Raw genomic sequence first — 20672 nt, forward strand, 5'->3', positions numbered from 1 at the left:
GGTGACATCATACAATCTGCCCAAGTTTAGGCATCGCTTAGTGGCTGAGCTGGGATTCCAACCTCACTTTACACCAGAACTTTCTCCTTCAGGAAACCTTCCAGCCCTGCCCCTCCTGGTGCCAGTCATTGTAACAAGTCAGCTAAGCTGCGTGCAGACACATATACGCAGGGTCTGTGCGTGTCATGTGCAATTACCCAAACCACTGGAAGCAGGGAGAGCCAGTCAACCACAGCCCTTCTGTCCTGGACAGAAGGACACTCTGTGTCTGGGGGAGGAAGATCCCAGCATCTCTGTCTTGTTCCGCTTGGCCAAGCGGAACAAGACGGAGAATTCTCTTCCGTTTCCTGAGCATCCGAACAGCAGGAGGGAACAACCCAGAATGCAAGAGGCCGTGAGCAGATTAGCCACTCGCCACCACACATGCCCATACGTGGAATAACCTGCACGTTTACAGGGGTCGCCCTGCATGACCCTGAGAAACCGTCTGCCTGCTGTGCCCTTCGCTAAACACTGACCACCCCCACCAAGGGTGCTGACACCTTCCTCCTCGTCACCCCACACCAGCACAGGCCTCTGCACACGAGGGGCTCTCCATCCCAATGCGGCCAGGACGCGCGGGTGTTAAGCTCTGACATAAGCGGCTTCTGAAGGTGGGGGCAAAGGAAGGCAGGAGGCCCGTCTGGGGCCGTGGTCCTTGATAAAGGAAAGGGTCACTCCGGTGTGACTCCCAGAGCCCTGCTCCATCCGCCGGTGCCCAGTCCACCACCGTCACCTACAGATTTGATCCCTATTAAAGACGCAGCTGCTGCGAAGTCCGGCTGTCCTGAGGGGTCTGAATGAAAGACCTGATTGTGGATATAAAGCGGGGAGAGAGATGGGAGAACCAGCTGGGAGAAGCCACAGAAGAGAGAGGCCGGGCACCCGAGACAAACGGGTCCCGCCATCAGCCCTCCTCATGGCCACGGGCAGGAAAGGGCAGAACACACACGTAGGGGTCCTCCCAGCCCCGCTCCCGGGGGGCTGACATTCCACGCTGGCTCACTGTCCAAAGTGGCTCCGGACACCAGGCTACCCCACGCTCTCTCCAGTTCCTGCAGTGTCAGTCCCCAGCCTCGCCCTCCTGGGAACCCCTGCTGCCTCTCACCCTGTTTGCTGGTCCAGATCTACCCAGCTGTCTCAGAGGCAGCCCCGGGCAGACTGATTCCTGCCACAAACACAGTCCATGGGTGATTAAGAGGTATCTGCAGGGATCCAGCTGTCCCCCCATCCCATGACCGCCCTCCTCGGCAGATAAGAGGGGCGAAGGAGGGGGCAGAACGGGGACCAAGTTCAGAGGCTCCCGGCTCCTCTCCTGAATGTGCTTTGGTGGCCGACAACCCCGATAGTGAGAACGAGGACGCCCCCTTGCCCACACCCAGCTCAGACGGCAGAAGCGTTACCCCCAGAGAGGGGGGACACTGCAGTTACTGAGACTCAGCTGCAGGGTCTCAATCCCTCACTGGCACTACAGCTCTTTGACCTTGACCAAGTAAACTCAGTTTTCTTATCTGAAAAATAAAGGCAGTAATAGTAAATCTTTTATAGGCTTTTTACAGAGATTCAATGAGTTGCTCTATGTACCGAGCACAGTAAAAGTATTTGTTGTCATGACTGATATCTTCAAAAGCAGCATGAAGATGCTCAAGGAGGGAAGTGTCCAGATCCCTGCGGCCCCCGTGGCAGCAGGGAGAGAACAGGTCTTCCTGGCAGCACCAAGAAGGAGACTTCTGGTCACTGGATGAAGGCAAGGTCCCAGGGCCAGAGAGGCCTTGGGGACACAGCCCTGGTCACGCAGACAGCTCCTGACATACAATCCGTATGAAATTGTGTCTCTGTCTGTTTCTGAAAGATTTCGTGATCACATGGAGACAAGCCTGGCCTAAACGCAGACATCAACAAGTCCACAGCAATGGTAATCATCCTGGGCCGTGGGATTTTCCCCAAGGGCAGAGCTGGAAGGTGCTGAGAGAAAGAAGAAAGGAGAGAACTGGAGAGGGAGGGAAGAAAGCTAGGGAAAACTGCTAACAACCCCCAGGGCTCAACCTCTTCCCCAGGAGGGTCGCCAATCCTCTCAACGCTGGACCCGAGGGCAGCCTGAAAGGGCTCAGGTTTACCCCAGCGGTGCCCGCCCTGTGTGTCTGTCTGTCTGTCTGTCTCCCCTGCCGACTCTTCCTCCCACCCCCTCCTCTTGCTTTTGTTCCCCTCCGCCCTCCCCTCAGGACTGGGGCGGGGGGAGCTCCGAAGGCTGTGGCATCTTCTTCCCTGGCTGGGGAAGCTGCTGCAGAAGAAGCTGGAAGGTGGAGAGGGGGTGAGGGGGGAAGGAAATGCGGGCAGGGATCCAGGCTGCTGAGAGTGGGAGCAGGGCTCAGGGAAAGAGCGCGGGGTCTCTCTTCTTGGGAAAGCCTTCCCTGCCAACTCCAGCTCTTGGGGACGGTCCCCTCCCCTGAACAACTCCACCGTGTACTGTCTTTGCTACACATTATGCTTTGAGTCAATTCAACACACTTGAGTATCTACTATGCGTCAGACACTGTACAAACAAAAGAGGAATAAAACACAGTCTCTGCTCGCAAAGTCTTCAATCTATCTGGGGATAAGTGAAGCTCCAGAGGGCGTAAAACTAAGTGCTTTGGTAATTCTGCCCAAGAACAAGGAGCATTAGATTAAGGACACACACAAAAGAGCATCAGATAACATTTTTTTTTTTTTGCAGTACGCGGGCCTCTCACTGCCGTGGCCTCTCCCGTTGCGGAGCACAGGCTCCGGACGCGCAGGCTCAGCGGCCACAGCTCACGGGCCCAGCCGCTCCGTGGCATGTGGGATCTTCCCGGACCGGGGCACGAACCCGTGTCCCCTGCATCGGCAGGCGGATCCTCAACCAGTGCGCCACCGGGGAAGCCCCAGATAACATTTTCAAATGGTGAGAAAGTCCCTTTTCAATTATCTGCAAAGATAAAGTCTCCATTTGATGTCAGTACATCTTTAAGCTCTCTGACGCTACCTAAGCTTCCTTCTTTCTTTTAACCTTTTCTCCTGCTTCTGTAATTGAAGTATAACTGACATAGAGCATCATGTTAGTTTTAAGTGCACGACGTCATAAGCCGCCTTCTCCACAGAGATGAGCCTCTGCTCCCCAGCCTCGGACCTTCTGCAGCCAACTGCGTCCAGCTGGAAGCCAGTGATGTTATTGTGTTTCTGCTGTGGTTTATTTTTGTAGCTATTTTCTATTTATTGGTGTGTTGGTTTTCCATTGATAATAATGATACAGTATTTCTTTTTAAAATAAATTTAGGTTTAAAAAGTGAACAACTTAGCAAAAACATTCAGCAAGTAACAGCGTAAACAGTAAATAACTATTTACTATTTATCAGGAAACAGGTAAGCAGGGGTATTCAAGATCATGATCACAGCACTAAAATGACTGAAATTGTGAGACCCTTTGGCCAGAGGAACCCAGCAAAGAAGGAATCAGCGTCTAAGCCTTCGTGATTACATCTCTTCCCCCAACCAGACATCAAACACCCCGCACCTCCTCCCTTTGGGGAGGCCTAATCCACACACTGGCATGTTCATTCACTCAGAAAATGGAAAGGAAATTCAACCCAGCTCACAGGAAGGGCACAAATCGTGGAAAATTAAAGCAAAATGTGGCAGGTGGGAGAGCCAACTTGGGCCCGTGGCAAAGAGGAAAACCCGATGCAAGAAGCCAGCCCACACCATTCCTACCAAGGCCTGGGGAAGCGATGGCCCTTCCTTCTAGGACATTCTGCAGCCTGTGAAGGGGCTGCTCCAGGGCTCAGATGAGAAGATTGGCCCAGCGTGGCTAAGAAACGTGCAAAAGGCCACGCCCGCGACCCCTGCTTGCCGCCCTCTGCGCGCCAGACTTCCTCCCTCTACCTTCTGCCGCCACAGAAGTCCAGGTGACAGCAGGAGATAACTCCCGCCCAGAGCCACTGGTCTTCTAAATGTTCTGCCAGCCCAGCCCTGCTCCCAGGCCCTGGCCCAAGTCGGTCTGAATGCATCGCCCCCAGCTGCACCCGGAGCGCAGGACACAGCAACGCACACGGCGCCGCCACCTGTGGATGGGCAGCGAGGGCAGGGTTCCAGCAGCAAACCCCCCAGGCCGGGGTCCCGGGCTTCAGCTCCAAAGCCTTTGGTGCTTCCCCAGTCTGCACTTGACAAAGAAAACACGACCCGTCAGCACACCCTCCAAATCCCACTCCTCTGATTTCCCAATCCTGAAAAGGTGCTAAACCCCGCAGGCGCTCTCCCAGGCCTGGGAAACCTCGACCCTCCAAGGGATGAGTTAAGTCCCCGGGCCTGGAGGAGCTCAGAGAGGAGGGGCAGCCATCCACAGGCAGCTATCTCCCGCCTCTCAACACCTGACGGCGAGCCATCCCCCAGTGGAAACACGACGAGACAGTGACAAGAATGCCGGCGGTCACCTAGCCCAGGCCCACAGCCCGGCCCCACGACTGCGGAGCTGGACAGAGAGTCGGGCTGCTGGCTGTCATGGGTGGGAGACAGCAGAGGGACTCCCAACCCAGCGATGCCCGAGGGGCAGCGATCTCACGCTGGAAGATGTGGGGACGGACCCAGAGTCCCCCAGGAGCCCCACGCAGTACACGTCCACGTCCATGAACCTTTCAGGGGCGATTCACGCACTCTGGCCTCAGCCAACCTCCTGGGTGAGGAGGAGGGACGAGGGCGAGAGCAGGCGGGGTTTCCACCGTGCACGTCTGCTTCAGAAGACAGTGACATGGCCGGCTAACGGCTGACAATCCTGCCAGCTCTCCTTCCTCTTGCTCCCGCTCTCCCCTCGGCCTATCCTCCCTGAAGTCCCGATGCACAGAACAGGGGAGGCAGGGAGCACAATGGGGGCCCTGTCGCTTTTGCTTGTGGCTGGATGTAAACAGGCGCATTATCTCCCCGGGGCAAAGGCCACGGCCCTACTCAGACTCACCATCCACTCACCCCTTGCTCATCCAGAAAAGTCGGGCTTCTCAGCAGAGCACACAGCGAGGAGCTGTCTGTTCCCGACGCCAGGGCAGGCCGGGCCGACAGGCCCAGGTCACAGCGTTCCTTGCAGAACCCTTCACGAAAGTCCTTAAAACACCAACATGCTTAATTCCAACATTCAAACTAGGAACAATTTTAGTGGAAGAACTCATAGGATAGGCAACAGAAAATCACCACCAAAATCAAATGCAAAACTAAACCTGATGGGCCAACTCTAAGCTTTCCCATTAATATTCTTCTCCTTCTCACCCACTTCCTCTGCCCTCACCAAGTACACACTGGCAGCCAGGTGCTAACAGCTCCCGAAGGCTGAAGGGAAAGACATGTAAGAACAATTTTAAATTGAGAAAATTGACTTTATCGGCGCAGTTTTTGAGAACACTGAGAAAACAGTCTGCAATGAAGAGAGGGGGACACGTCAGGCTGGTGGCCCAGAACATCCTCACCATCGATCAAGCACCGGATATAACCGATGGTGTCTCCAGACCTCAAAGGCACCAAGAAAGGCCTCACCGCGTACAACACCCAGGTCAGCTAAGCCTTCCAGACCTGCACCCTCCCCCCCAGCGTCCCGGCCTGCAGAGGGCGAATCTCCCCTGGAGCGCTGATAAAAGCAGCAGACACGGCACACTCAGGTCTGCTGGGCCCCAAGCATCTGGGGGCAGGAGAGGGAAGGTGATTCAGTCTAGAGCTTCAAGGCAGGAGTGGAACTCCTCCCGGTCACCCAGGCCACGGGCCACTCTCCCAGCACTCTCTTCCCACCTCTGTAACTGCACTTTTAGACCTGACCGTGTGGCTCTCCGTGGTCACGTCTGCTTCGCCCAGCAGACTAGAGGCCTCAGCCCCACCTCGGAGGTGAACGTCTGCTAAAGGGAGAGGCAGGAGAGAGGAGGCCAGAGACGGAGCCCGGCGGGTCTTCTCGGGCAGCTGCTTCCCTTTTGGGCATCTTTACAGCTGAAGTGACTCGCCAAGCGGTCCCTGGCTGACAAAGACCTTGACTTTATCCAACGACCAGTGGAGAAAGGCCTTCTTTCTCCACGTTTGTCTCAGAGACCGAAATATTTAGCCCTGCCGTGAAGAGGGACAATTAGCAGGATAGAGACCAGCTGTCCCCTGACCCTCTCTTCACCAGATACAGAGACTGACGTAAATGAGAGAAGCAGGAGTGACACACAAAATACTGAGCCCCCAGCAGAGCGCAGTGTTAAGTCAGAACCGCACCAGCCACGGACCCCGACAGTCATGCGAGGAGGCCCAGACACCAGGCTGCTGCCAGCAAGATGGACCTAACAGAAAGAGGTCATCTCCCGCGTGACTCATTCGTCTGCACAGACTCTCTGCCATCAGGATCTCATCTGCCGAAGACGGAACCAGCAGCGTGAGCTTGTACAAGTCACATCCTCTCGACTTCGGTTCCCACTCTCTTCCGGAACTGAGAGAAATTCCAAGCCCCTCCCGCTCATGTATCACGTGACCCCATTTCCGGGTGCCTCACAGATCGCCCCTGGTAACAGAAAACCAGCAGAACACAAGCAGGCCAAGGGGTGCCCAGGCCAGAAGCCTTCAGCATGTCAACCGCTGATGCCCGGCCCTCTGCTACCACAGGGGGGAATGGGATAATCAAAGCCCAGAACCTCCTTCCAGCCGCTTCTGAGGAATCCTAGGACTGCTAGAAGCTCACTGATCGATGAAAGGCACCCGGACGTAAAGGCCTTGAGAAAGAGCCAGCCCCCAGCGCCTTCTGACTCTGCTTAAACCCTTGGCCCGCTTTTCACCGGAGCCATTTCTTTGATAACCTGGGCAGCGTCTGTCTGCATGGCAGGGGGCCATGTAAGCCAAACACCACCCTGCAGAGTCGCTGTAAGAAGGGAGGGGGAACAGGAGGGAGGAGACCCGGTTTCCAGGCACAGCCCTGTTCCCCAGCAGCCTGGCAAGGGACCTCTGTTCCTACATCAAGGGGATGAGAGATGGCCCAACCATCCCAGTGAGGGTACCACGAGCATAAAATAAGAATAATGAATGTTAATTTTTTTTTCTTTTTTATAACTGAAGATTAGTTAGTTTACAATGCTGTATTAGTTTCAAGTGTACAGCACAGTGATTCAGTTATACATACAGATACATTCTTTTTCAGATTCTTTTCCATTATAGGTTATCACAAGATATTGAGTATAGTTCCCTGTGCTATAGAGTAGGTCCCTGTTGTTTACCCATTTTATAGACAGTACTATGTATATGTTAATCCCGAACTCATTTATCTCCCCCTCCATCCCCTTTGGTAACCATGTTTGTTTTCTATGTCTGGGAGTCTGTTTCTGTTTTGTAAACAGGTTCACCTGTATCATTTTTTTAGATTGCACATATAAGTGATGTCACATATTTGTCTTTCTCTGTCCTTCTTACTTCGCTTAATATGATAATCTCTAGGTCCACCCATGTCACTGAAAATGGCATTATTTCATTCTTTTTTACGGTTCAGTAGTATTCCACTGTATATATGTACCACCCCCTCTTTATCCGTTCATTTGTCGATGGACGTTTAGGTTGCTTCCATACCTTGGCTATTGTAAATAGTGCTGCTGTGAACAACGGGGTGCATGTATCTTTTTGAATGATAGTTTTCTCTGGATATATGCCCGTGAGTGGGATTCCCGGATCATACGGTAGTTCTGGTTTTAGTTTTTTAAGGCACCTCCATGCTGTCCATGAATGTAAATTTTTTAATTACAAACTCTGAAAAGGGAAATTGATATTCACCCAGGTTTGGGGAACTTGACTTGCCCTCCTTGCTTCTCTCTGAATCCCCACCCCAGGCTGCCTGGAGGCCTCTCCTGGGAGACCAGGTCCACCCAGCTCTGCTCTGCTCTGCTCAGCTGTGCGGTCCCGAGGGCAGGGGCTGCTGCAGCTGTCTTTGTTGTGTTCTCTGAAGTTCACTTGGGGCAGGAAAGAGGCAGGTGAGACGCCCTGGGCTCCAGCACAGGGCTTCAGAGTGGGGCAAGTGAGACAGGAACACATCCAAAGCCAGGGGGAAATCATCGTGTTTTCCCCAGTCATTAGTGCAAGTCAACAGCTGCGGGACTGCCACGCACACCCATGAGAGCGCAGCAGCATCGCCAGGAAACAGGATGGACTGGGGCGTGATTAAATGCCACATTCCCTGCACTCCCTATAGCCTTCCTTAAGAACGCAAACCCCTATCCCATTCCTGAGGAGGAAACAGACTAATCTTATGATGGTGTCAACAGGGGTGTGGGAATCCCCGGCCCATAGAAATACACCACTCCCCTCACTCCAGCGCCCAACAGCCTGCTTGCGGCCTGAGGAAGAGCGAGGGACAGGAAGACCTCCAGGGGACACTGTCACCCTAGAAAAGCAAGCAGCACGGCTTTCCTAAGGGTTAGGGAATCTCCTACATCCTAGTTTTCCCAGCAAAGGAAGATTATACACGTAAGAGAGAAGACAGTGCAGGTCTGAGTGTCTGTAATCTGCAGGGCTGCAAACTGATACCATAAAAGGAGAAATGGTCACCCGGGCTGGCCTGGTCCTTCGGGGAGGCCACCGCAGCCTTCAGGACAGCAAAAGGCCCAGACTGGTGGTGGTCACTGCTCTGCGCCCACCCTGTGCCCCTATAATGGAGGACAAAGCAAAGGTGCCCCTAAAGCAGTCCCCTTTTCTAGATCAATATCTCCAGGCCCCTGCAGAGAACCTCTGTGAATTCTGGGTAAGGAAAAATAGGAAACTGCTATCAAGGGCTTGTCACTTCTCCCTGGGATGGCAAAGCCCCCAGAAGGTCTCAGCTGAAGTTGAAATCCCAGCTGGATCACTCGGCAGATGTCACCGTGGCTGAGTCGCTAGCCTCTCCCAGCCTGTCTCCTCCTCTCCTCGAAAAGATGGGACTCACACCCGCCTTGCGGGATATTCACGGAGACTCAAAGAGGATGCACAGGTGGAAGCGAGATCCCACGTTATGCGACGTACAGAAGGCACTCAGGAGAGACAGTTTCCTTCCTTAAAGCCACAGACCGGGGCTTCCCTGATGGCGCAGTGGTTGAGAGTCCGCCTGCCGATGCAGGGGACGCGGGTTCATGCCCCGGTCCGGGAAGATCCCACATGCCGCGGAGCGGCTGGGCCCGTGAGCCATGGCCGCTGAGCCTGCGCGTCCGGAGCCTGTGCTCCGCAATGGGAGAGGCCACAGCAGTGAGAGGCCCGTGTACCACACACACAAAAAAAAAAAGCCACAGACCAAATCACACTCTAAAGACAGAGCAAATTCCCAAAGCTGCCCTACCACTGTCCAAGGGCCTAGGAGGACGGTGGTGCCCATCAGCTGTTTAATCCGATGTATAAAAACTCTTCCCTGAAAAGGGGTGATGACAAAGGTCAAGGAACAGTGGCCTCTGGTCTGAAGAGAGTGAGGCAGCGTTTGATTTTCCCAGCCCACCAGCTTCCCCCTTAAATGAGCCCCACTGGGAGGTCACAATGTCCCACACCTCAGAGGTCCCCTAGACGACTCCTTTTGAGCCAGCACAGTAATTTGGGTTGACGTGTCAGGCGTCAGGGCTACAGGGTGCGGAGTCAGGTGTCAGAATCATCCTTTGCCTTGACGGGAGGAGGGTCTCCTCTCCGCAGAGAGAGAGGAGTTTGGTCATTCCTGGGTTGCCAGCCGACACCAGGCCAGAGAGGAGAGTTCCGCCTCCTGAATGAAGCTGTCGGCTTCCAGGACTCGCCAGCTGGCACTGTGCCCCTTCTACACCTGACTCTGCCCAAAGCAGCCCACGGAGCTGCTGGAGATGCAGGGCCATGTGCTGATTAGAGGCAGCTCCTGCTATGCGTCCTCTGGTGCCCTAATCCCAGGAGGCCAGCACCGAGCAGGGGCCGCCTGGTCTCCCTGTCGATGCCCTCCCTCCAATCCCAGTTGGGAACGTCGGCTGCTCACAGAGATGAAGTTTGGGGCCACGCCTGCTGGAGTTTCTGGGCCTGCAGGCTGGGAGGTCTTTACCGCCAAGCCCACAAGCAGGACCTCCAGGCCCACCAAGTGCATCGCATGCTCCAGGCTCTGGATTCCCCCCGGTGCCACCTGAGTCTCTGCCGCTGTCCCTCGGGCTCCGTCTCACTCAGGGTAGGAGGTCTGGGAGCGCTCGGGAGGCGGTGGGTCACAGGAGGCCGTGTTCAGCCCACCCATTCTACAGCCTGTCTGGAGGCTCGAGGCTGGGTGAGTCCCTCAACTGCTTGCACTAGCCTCCCATTCAGCAGCGATGCTCAACTCCAAACAGGGGGCCCTTATTTATCTGAACTGGCAGTGAGGATACAGGGGTCTCTGTCACCCACAGGCGCCTCCAGTGAGGTCTCTATGTTTTTAATTTTTTTTTGGCCGCGCCACGTGGCATACGGGATCTTACTTCCCCGACCAGGGATCAAACCCTTGCCCCCTGCAGTGGAAGCGCAGAGTCTTAACCACTGGGCCGCCAGGGAAGTCCCTCCAGCGAGGTCTTTAGATGAAATTCTAATCAAATGACCAAACGTAAAAAAACAGAGCCAACTGTGGTTTAGTCGTCCAATAAATACTGAATAGTCTTTAAAATATGAACATGGACCTTGTCGATACATGGCAATACGTACACAAAACGTGAAACACCAAACGCAAAGTACACGTCAGTTCTCCTCCTGTCTAAAGCACGGCCAGGTACCCACGAGGGTTGAAATGAACTCCACGATACTCAAGCAAGTAGAGTTTGGTGGCCGCAAAGTTCTTTCAGTCTGTAAGGTTAAGTGAATATTCTCCATGGGTGTCTGATAGAACCCCACTTCCTCTCCATTTGTCTTCAAAGTGAAACTAGAGCCTAAGAGGCGGTCCAGCCCGGAAGAGCGGAGACAGCCGCGCAGGTGGGGCCACCGCACGCGCTCTCCGAACGGCCACCAGGGGAAGCCCAGCAATGTCCCCGCCCCCGTGAGGGGCCAGTTCCAGGCTGCTGCTCATGGCCAGAGGCGGAGCATCCTGACACACAGAAGAACGGTTCAGACCCCCACAGGCCCCAAGAAAGTTGTTCTGATCCTCACGGTCTCCAGCTCTCAGGGTTTAGCACCAACATGGCATGGGGGCTGGGCGGGGAGAGATGGAGCAGACGACGGGACACTGCCCTGAAGGAGGTGACAATTCATTCGCAACCTTGTTGGGTGGCAACGGGGTGCTCTTATCATTCGGGGAGCGACTAGGTAAACAAGCGCTCATCGGTTAGAAAAAAGGGATTAGGTGCACGTGCACTACATGAATGGTCTGAAAAATATAGTGCTGGGGGGAAAAGAAAGAAGCAGAATGGGTTGTAAAACAGAGCTCCTCTATGTAAATCAAAAATGCACACAGTTCCGAGAAACTGTCACCACCGAGAGGAGCCTAAGGAAACATGACACTGAATATAACGTGGGATCTGGGCTGGGATCCTGGAGGAGAAAAAGAGAGAAGGTAAAAACTAAGGAAATCTGAACAGAGGAGGGATTTTCCTTAATGACAGTGTATCAATATCGGCTCATTAATTGTGACAAATGTACCATATTAATAACAGAGGAGACTGGGTGTGGGGGACAGGGGAGCTCTCTGTCCAATTTTTCTGTAAACTTAAAACTGTTCTAAACAATAACGTCTATTTTTTTTAATGAAAAACAAATTGCATACAGTGAAAATGACACTATGCATTTCCCAGAAACACGAGGCATTGGAATGATTGCCTGTGGAAGGAGCAGGCGTTTAGAGTGAGGGGCAGGGGGTATTTAGAAAAGTCACAAGAAGGACCTTTGCAGAACCTTGATAATAATGCACCATGACTGAGCACTGTGATTAACTCAACTCTGCTTCAGAGGTGCCAAAGCAAATAAGAATAATTAATTTTTAGACGAGAGAAAGAAAAAAAAAAAAACACTGCAAGACAGTAGGTCACGATGGCTACATGAGTGGTGGAGGCCCTGATGACAGAAGGGACTTGGGGAAGGCTGAGTAGCTTGGAAAGGCCCCAAGAAAGAACAGTTAAGTCAGCCTTGAAGCCCGGGGTAGGGGCCAGGAGGGAGGTGCTTTGGGTGGGTACACAACAGGAACAACAGTCCAGGACACACTCCACAGCGCCACCTAACACTAGTCAGTCCTAAGAGCTAGCTCTGGGCCCTCCTAATTCCCAGCCAAAGCCAGGAAAATCCAATAGCAACCAAAATGAAACACACTGGAGGGCAGCAAAGACAGCGGCGATACTAGCAGCAGTAGGAGGAGTTACAAGGACAGTTACATTTGAATTTCAGATTAGCAACAAATAATTTTTTAGTACAAGTATGTCCCCAATATTGCATGGGACACACTTAAGCTAAAAAAATTATTTGCTGTTAATCTGAATTCAAATTTAACTAGGCATCTTGAGTTTTTATTTGCTAGATCTGGGAACTCTCAATAATAACAATGCAGTAATACTCGTTGTTACTATTCTAGATACTTTACTTGGTTGTCTTACTTCATCTTCACCACAAACCAATGAAGAATGTAGTGTTTCTCCCTTTTTACAGACAAGGAAACTGTGATTCAAAAGGATCGCGTCACTTGCCCAAGGCCGTGAGGCTGGCAGATGCCAGGCCTGGGATGTGAACATCTGGACTCAGGCATCAGAGTCCAGCTCTGGGGCAGGTTGCCGTCTCCCAACTCAGCAGCCACACGAGGCTCAGGCCTCCGCTCCCTGAGCCTCCTTGACTCCCTGACACCCAGAGAAGGTGCAGCCTCCCATGGTGGTGACGTCAAGAGCTCCTCGTATGGCCCTCCAAACACGCCGCTACCTAAAGAAACCTTCCCACCAGACCCCAATCAGAGGCACCGAGCAAGCTCTGGGTTTCCAAAAGTCAGAGTCAGCATTCCCACAGCAAGGGTGCCCCGAGTAGCCCTAAAAGAGAACAATGTCCCTACAGCGGTGCAAAGAATAACGAGAGAAGGGGCTCCTGGTTTAAGAGTCTGGGTGAGCAGCCCAGGTCCGCACAAGGGGTCTGAGCCGGGCCACATAAAAAATGGGTGAATGACCTCTGGGGGTCCCTTCCAGTTTGGGGATGGCATTAATGGGAACAAAACAGGTTCCTGGTGAGAATGTCACCCCACCCCTCAGCATGACACCCTTTTCAATAATCATAATGAGTACTTAATGAGCATCTACTGCGTACCAGACATTGCGCTAGATGTTTTCACTGCCCCTTCTAATGAGGGGGCATATAAAACTACAATCCTGCAGGACGTCTATTATTTTGCAAATGAGGAACCTGAGACTCACGGACATCACTTAGTTATTCAACTAACACTGGTTAAGCTCCTACTACGTGCCAGACTCTGTCCTAGGTGCTAGGGATACGGCAGTGAACCAAACAAGACCCCCGCCTTCATGGAGCCAGTAGGGTCACAGATGAAAAAATAACCAAATCTACCGTGTTATTTCAGGTGCTAAGTATGACGAAGAAAAGCTAACCAGAGTCAAGGAACAGAATGACAGGGCTGGGAGTACTCTGCCTAAGACGGTCAAGGAAGAGGTCTGGAAGGAGGCAATGTTCGGGCAGAAGTCTGTAGTGAGGGCCTGAGCGTGCACAGGTCTGAAGAAGGGCGCCCAGGGCAGAGGGGGCAACCAGCGCAAAGACCCTGAAGTAACGGTGACCAACACACAACCCAGATGAGGCCCAGGGGCTGGGGCCAGCACGGGAGGGTGGGAGGGGTAGGAGATGAGTTTGGATGGGATGGCGAGGCAGGTCATCTTTAAAGGATCGTATGGTGTGAAGAAATGGATGGAGGAGTGAGTGACAAAATGGATGGATGGACAGACGGACGGACGAATATGTAGATAAATGGATTTCCATAGGCTGGCTACTGATCAGAGGTCGGAATACATACACAAATTGATAAAATATAGCTGATGTTCAGTTCCCAAATAACCAACTCCCTGAAGGCCCTAGGCAAGCACATTCCTTTTTTTTTTTTTTTTTTTTTGGCTGCGCAGGTTGCAGGATCTTAGTTCCCTGACCAGGGATCAAACTCACGCCCTCAGCCGTGAAAAACGTGGAGTCCTAACCAGTGGACCGCCGGGGAATTCCCACACGTTCCTTAATAATGTAGTTCTTCTATACAGGAATTTTAATCCAAAATTCAACAGGCAAACCAGGTCTTCATTCGAAGGAAACCATTACAAAGGCCAGAGGATGGCGAGCCAGCAAGAAATGTCGTGTCTTCTGTCTCTAACTAAGCCAGCTTCCACAGAGCAGATGGGCACCCCACCGCCAGCACCAGCACCTGGGATCCCAAAACTCTTCCTCAAGTCCTTGAGCAAAAAAATCTGGTTTGCCCACCAGAGAAAAAAAAAAAAAAACAACAATGCCAAACGCTAGAACAAAGCCAAGGCTTCCTGCAGGAGCCCAGCCTGCTTAGCCATCCCACCTCGTACCCTCTGCCACCTGCCCGACCTCACCTCCAAGTCCTTCTCCAGCTCCAGCCCGGCCTCCAGCAGGTTGTGCTCAAACTCCTCCCGCTGCTCCTTCCTCTCCTCCTCCAGGGCGTCGAGCGGCCCCGGCTCAATGTCACCGGGAGCCCCCGCGTCGGGGTCCTTGCTCGTCTCGCCATTAGAGACGATCGCCAGCGAGTGGCCAGGGGAGCCGTGGCCGGGGTGCGCCCCGCGTTTCCGGTAGTGATAGACGAGCACGTAGTCGACCTTCCTCTGGTTGTCGTGGAAGTGCAGGCGGCTCAGACGGGGCTCCGAGGACAGCGGCTCGCAGGCCTCCAGATAGCTGTTGATGACCTGGCCGGAGAGAACAGGACACGGGCGGCGAGGTCCAGTGAGGGAGGGGCGAGAGGCGCGGGAGCCTGAACTGACCTTGCGCTCTGCACCCCAGGAAGGGGACTTGGAAGCCAGGCCCTCCCGGCCCCAAGGAAAGGACAGAGGGGCCCCAGTTCATCGGCCACGACGGGCCCGCGGCGCCTCCACCCCATACCGGGTGCAGCCCGGGCCCCGGCCGCCCGCCGCTGCGGCGCCCACGCACACGTGCACGCTCCGGTACCCGGATGCACAGGCGACGCCAACACCACGCGTCCCACCGCCCGCCTCCCTTCGCGCCTAGAGCGCCACTTCCGCTCCCGCGCATGCGCACAATCCCGCACTCGGCCTCCCAGCGGACGCGCCCGCACACACTGTGCACACGCGCACCACCCGAGTACGCTCTGACACGCGGCGCCGAGCACGCACCACGACACCCCCTCCTCCTTGCAGATGTGCGGCCCTCCTGCAAACACGCAGTACTCCCCGGCAGGTTCTCTGGATCCATTGGAACACAGGCCGATTTCTAGCCGCCTGGCCCACCCCTGCCCCCACCCCACGCGGATTCACTGTACACTCTGCCCCTCACAGCCCCACATCCTCCCCCTCCTCCTCCTCCTCTCCAGCCACTGGCGAGGACCCTGCCAGAGCCGGCGGCGGTCCAGTCCCGTCTGCTCCCCAAGGTGGGAGGTTGAGAGAGGAGGAGGAGAAAGCACGAGGCCGAGTGGGGGGAGGGACCTGCCTCCCCCTTTGGGTGTTTCCCTGTTTATTACCGCTTTGATACCCAGCTGCCTCTGCAGCCACCTGAGAGGTCACTTGGGCAACCAGACGAAGCGCGAGGCACAGGAGAGAGCCTGGGAGCCGCCCCAGCAAAGGTCTGGTTCCTCCGACCTGAGGGAGGGGAGCCCGGGAGTCTGCAGACCAATGGGCGGGGCCCCCTGGCCTTTCACACGCCCGCCTTCCGGGTCCTCCTCTGACCAGAGGGCCCCGGCGCTGCTGGGACGGTGTGTCACCATGACTCAGAGAGACAGGAGAGGAAAATGTCCTAACAGAAACCCCTCCCCCGACACCTGCCTCCCAGGTGGAGGAACCCCCAGTCCACAGGCTTCCTGGGGACCCCCGCACAGGCCAGCCCATCCGCCTACCCCAGTACTCACAGAGCTGTTTGGGGACCTCCCTCCACCGGACGCCTGGCTGGAACGTCGGGTGAGACTGCCCTGGAGACCCCGGGCTCCGGGACGCGGCACCTGGAGGCATTGCTGTCCGTGTTTGGGGCCCTGGCCCCCTCTGACCACTGCCCGGGGGCACAGCCGGCGTGGCGAGCCAGGAAGCAGGGAGATACCTGTGTGAGGCGAGGACAAAGGGGGACAGCAGCTTCAGGGGATGGGAAACCCGGGGACCCGGAGAAACTGAGGCACTGAGGCGGGGACACCAGGGTGACCCTAACTAGGACTGCAGCCACATCTCCCCACAGCTGTCCCCTCACCCCGGTCATTCGTCACAGGCTTAGTTAGGTTCACGCTGGCCACTGGGCTGGGGGTGTCCCCATCTCTCTCTCTCTCTCTCTCTCTCTCACACACACACACACACACACACACACACACACACACACACGTAGCCACCAGCAGGAACTCCTCCCGATGACGGCTGTCATAATCTCTCATGATTCCCAGACAAGCGGAGAGGGGTGGCACCCCGGGGGGCAGGGCGGGTGGGGCACTGCCTGGAGAGCCAGCCTGAATTAATGCCAAAGGCTTAGCCTTCAGCGTCCCTCCTGAGGCAGCAAGACCAGCAGGCACCCTGGCAGCCCTCACAGCCCTCGAGGAGACAGCAAGGACAGACCAAGAGTGGGTGCAGGCCAGGGGCAACCTCTGACCTCCAGGGCCCTTGAAGGGTCCCCATGCCCCTGCTGCCCCCTGGCCCCCCCAGAGCAGCCCTTCAGGGCGCCTGGGCTGACACCTCAGCTCTGTCACATGCTGGCTCTGAGGGCTCTGAGCCTGTTTCTTCAACTGTAAAATAAGGAGAAGTCCTAACTTGTAGGATGGAGTGAGAATGAGAATGAGAGATACACGTGCAAAGCACCCGGACAGTCATTCGACTACGGGTATGCAATAAAAAAGTGGTTACTATCATTGTTCGTATGTTTTCATTTTAAACTCTGCGTGAGCAGAAATCACACCTTATACATCCGGCTCAGCCCCTAGAACCTGCCAAATGAATGAATGAATGATCGAACAAATGTATAAAAGGCAGCTCTTCCTGGTCTCTTGAAACAGAACCTCTGGTCAGTTACCAGCTTGTGGAGCAGACGGCTATGTGCCCAGCTCTCTGCCAGGCAGTTTTGGGAGAACTGGGACATCGGGTCCCTGTGCTTAAGAAATGTATCATCTCTTTGTGAAGATACCCCTGATGTGCAGGAAACGCAATTATGACAAGCAAGTAAAGATTCCATAATTTGTTTCTAGACTGTGGGCTCTGGTCTATACTGAGGGAGACCAGAAAGGTGGAAAGTCAAAGTGGCTTCAGGAGGAATTGAACCTGAAGCTGGGTCTTGAAGCATCTGGAAGGCAGAGGACAGAACACAGAGGGGCAGGAGTGGGCAATCGTGCTGGTGGTGTGATGGGGGGTGGGGGGCCTCCAGCTCAGGGTATCAGGGGACGGGCTTCCTTCCTTGGTCCCCAGTCTTGCTCATCCCTCTCCCCTTGTGCCTTTCTGCCCAGGGCAGAACTGAGAACAGGCCTCTGCACCCCAGGGAAGGCCTGGAAACCTCCGTGTGCCTGTCTAAACAGCCGGAGCCATCCTGATGCCTACCTGGGCAGGTGGTAACGGGCATGCCCAGTCAACGTCCACCTTTCCTCGACAGCAATTCACATTCACACAACTGTGAGCTGGGTAGCTCAGGTTCAGATCAGCCTAAAGCTTCTGTCAAACCACTGACCGGGAGCCACCGTCCCCTAAAGGTGCCACCTGGGGTCTGAGGCTGGCCTCCAGGGCTCCGCTGGCCATCCTGGCTGGCCCCTCCACTTGCCCTCTGACACGTGGATCACGGCTGCCTGGGGCCATGTTTTCACGCCCACCTCCTCCCCACAACCAGTGATCAGGGCACAGCATATGGTTCAGCCATTCCAGCTCCAGAAAGACATTCCAGGCAATAATGACATTTTAGAGAGCTCCCTTAGCAATACCGACTCCACTTTGATTTTCCTTCCACGGCCTTCCCTCTGCTCTTAGCACAAGCTGCCTTGAGCAAGAGATCCATGGGTGCTTGCGGCTTAGCTCCCCTCCTGGGCTCTGGGGCTGTGACACTGTGACTTATTATAAGAAACAGACAGTTTGGTCTTCATTCTGTTGCTTGTACAGAGCTCCTAAAACCCTTAGAACTCCTTAAATGTGGAGAACGATCAAGGTGTCTTTTGCTGTGTTAATAAGGTGACTTTTGGAAAGCCCCTCTGTAACCTAAGGAAGGGGGCTGGTTGCCAGGGGAACCAACCTTGTGATGAGAGGGTGGAATTTTCAGTGCCCCCTTCCCACCCTTTAACCTGTGCAGTCCGATGCTGTCTCCAGGTAGACAGTGTCGGAAATGAGTTGAATTGTAGGACACCCAGCTGGTGTTGCAGAACTGCTTGGTGTGGGGAAAAAACCCACACACTGGAACTGGAATCAGAATGGTAGGGTGCCATGTGGGCGAGGCATAGCTTACCGTCTCTGGATCAACTAGATGCATTTTCACAAGGCCTGGACCTGGGGCCTCCTCTCTACACTCAGCTCTTTTCCTGGGCACTCGCATCCAGGCCAATGACTTTAATTATCACCTCTATGCCAATGACTCTCTAAGCTTAACCTTTCACAATGGCTCTTCTCTAGCCACCAGACCCATACACCCTGCTGCCCACCTGGCATCTCTGCTTGGATGTTTCAGAGGCCCGTCAAAGTCAACACGTCCAGAACCAAACTTACGACCTTCTCCACAACGCGACACTTTTTCAGTATCCCCATCGCTATGAATGCTACCACCATCGCTCAGTCCACGAACCAGAAATCTGAAGGCAGCCCTGACAGCCTTCATCCCTCACAGCCCAGATCCGATTTGTGATGGAGCCTGTGAATTTCACCCCTGAAATACCTCCTAAATCCATCTGTTTTCCACCACCTCCAGGACCACCTTAGCCTGGTCCAACTTACCATCCTTGCTCACCTGTCTTACTCCACACTCTCCCAACACCCCCCCACTTCCATCCTTGCTCCCCACCACTGTTCCCCACAAGGGGGTCCTTTCAAAATGTCAATCAGGCCATGACACCTCTTGTGTGGAGAATTCTGGTGCTTCCCACGTTCTTGGGCTGTGAGACCCTGTGCAATCTGGCCTGTTCACGTCTCTGCCTCATCTGTCCCGTGTCCTGGTGGAGCTCTGAGTTCCAGCCATAGTTCATGCTCTCAGTCTCTCTGATGCATCACACTGCCTCCCTGCCAGGACCTTGCATAGATTCTTCCTGCTGGCTGGAACATGCTTCTTCCTCTAGCTCCAGGCCACCTGCAATTTTGGTCCTTAGGAACCCAGAAAACCCAAACGCAGCACATTCTTGTTTCAGAAAAGCTACTAATCAAGGTGAGACAGGAATATTCAGATACTACAAGCAGAGTTAATCTCCTTCCACCCCAGACATGACTGAGATGCTACAAGCTGAGCTGGTGCAGAGGGAGGTGTAGGCGGAGGTGTAGGCCACACAGACAAACGTCAAGTTGGCCGAGGAAGGCCTCCGAGCTTCAGGCAGTGGACCCCACTGGTCAGCAGGGAGCCGTAGAGAGTGGGACTCAAGCAGCAGCCCTGATTGTCTGGCGTCACTGAGGGAAGATAACCCACTGGTGACAACCCATGACTGTCCAGTCTAAGGGACGCCTTCCATATCTCAAACCTCTGCTCAGCTCCCCAAATGACCACCCCAACTGACCACCCCATATGTGAGTAGCCCATCTTCCAATTGTCTGGACCCTCATAAGCCTCCAGGAGCATTAGGGTGGCGGGAGAGGAGAGCCCTCCACACCTTGTCCAAGTGTGACCAGATGGAAATGACCAGAGGCCCCCCGCTGAGCATGGACAGGGGTGGCCCCCCTGGGCAGGAGCACATCCACATCTGCCCCCCGTCCATCCTCCTCCTCCACCCTTAGAGGGATCCCTCAAAATTAGACATCACTTTACTCCACCCTCCCTCTCAAAGCCCTTCAAAGGGTCCCACTGCCTGAGTATAAAATCTTTACCATGAACTGGAAGGTGGGACATGGATTCTCCAACCTTGTTCCTGCCCTGCTTCCTACCCCTCATCTCTTTGGAACTTGAGTTTTTCTCAATATTCTGAGTTGCTCCATCTGTGGAGACGCTGAAGGGCAGTGGCGCCACAGGGGCACTTGATGAGGGGGCTGCCCTTCTGCGGGGCGGGAGGAGATGAGGGAAGGAGGGCCACCCTGGTCTCAGCTTGCGGTTTGGAGGCACCTGCCGCCTGTCCGAGTGGTGGTCCAAGGCCACGGTGGACAGTCTTTGTCAGGCCGAGAATAAAACATCAATAAATACCAGACCGTGATTTGGGACTACACGGGGGTAGCCCAGACCACCTGAGAAGCACGAGGGTCGACCTAGCCACGTCCCCCCACCCCATGACCCTCCCAGGAGCAGCCATCAGCACCCAGCCCCACACCAAGCCAGGAGGACCCTGGGTGCCTAGTCCTGGCATGGCCACAGTTCTGGAAAAATACTGTCTTTTCTCTGAGCTTAGTTTTTCCTTCCATCGTTGGGGGGAGGGGGTCATT

The 20672-nt window shown here is 54.6% G+C and overlaps 1 protein-coding gene across 3 annotated transcripts in view; it reads right to left on the reverse strand.

The window, feature by feature from the left end:
- Positions 1-20672, reverse strand: part of ANO2 (anoctamin 2) — a 334282-nt gene that overhangs the window by 301034 nt on the left and 12576 nt on the right. For all 3 annotated transcript variants that reach the window (XM_033404279.2, XM_033404277.1, XM_033404276.1), the window contains exons 2-3: positions 16028-16212; positions 14529-14855 (exon numbers count right to left, since the gene is read on the reverse strand). In XM_033404279.2, coding sequence (XP_033260170.1) covers positions 14529-14855; positions 16028-16212 — 512 coding nt within the window. The remainder of the gene's footprint in view (positions 1-14528; positions 14856-16027; positions 16213-20672) is intronic.

The sequence above is a fragment of the Orcinus orca genome, chromosome 11 (genome assembly GCF_937001465.1).
Source record: "Orcinus orca chromosome 11, mOrcOrc1.1, whole genome shotgun sequence".
NCBI classification, from domain to species: Eukaryota; Metazoa; Chordata; class Mammalia; order Artiodactyla; family Delphinidae; genus Orcinus; species Orcinus orca.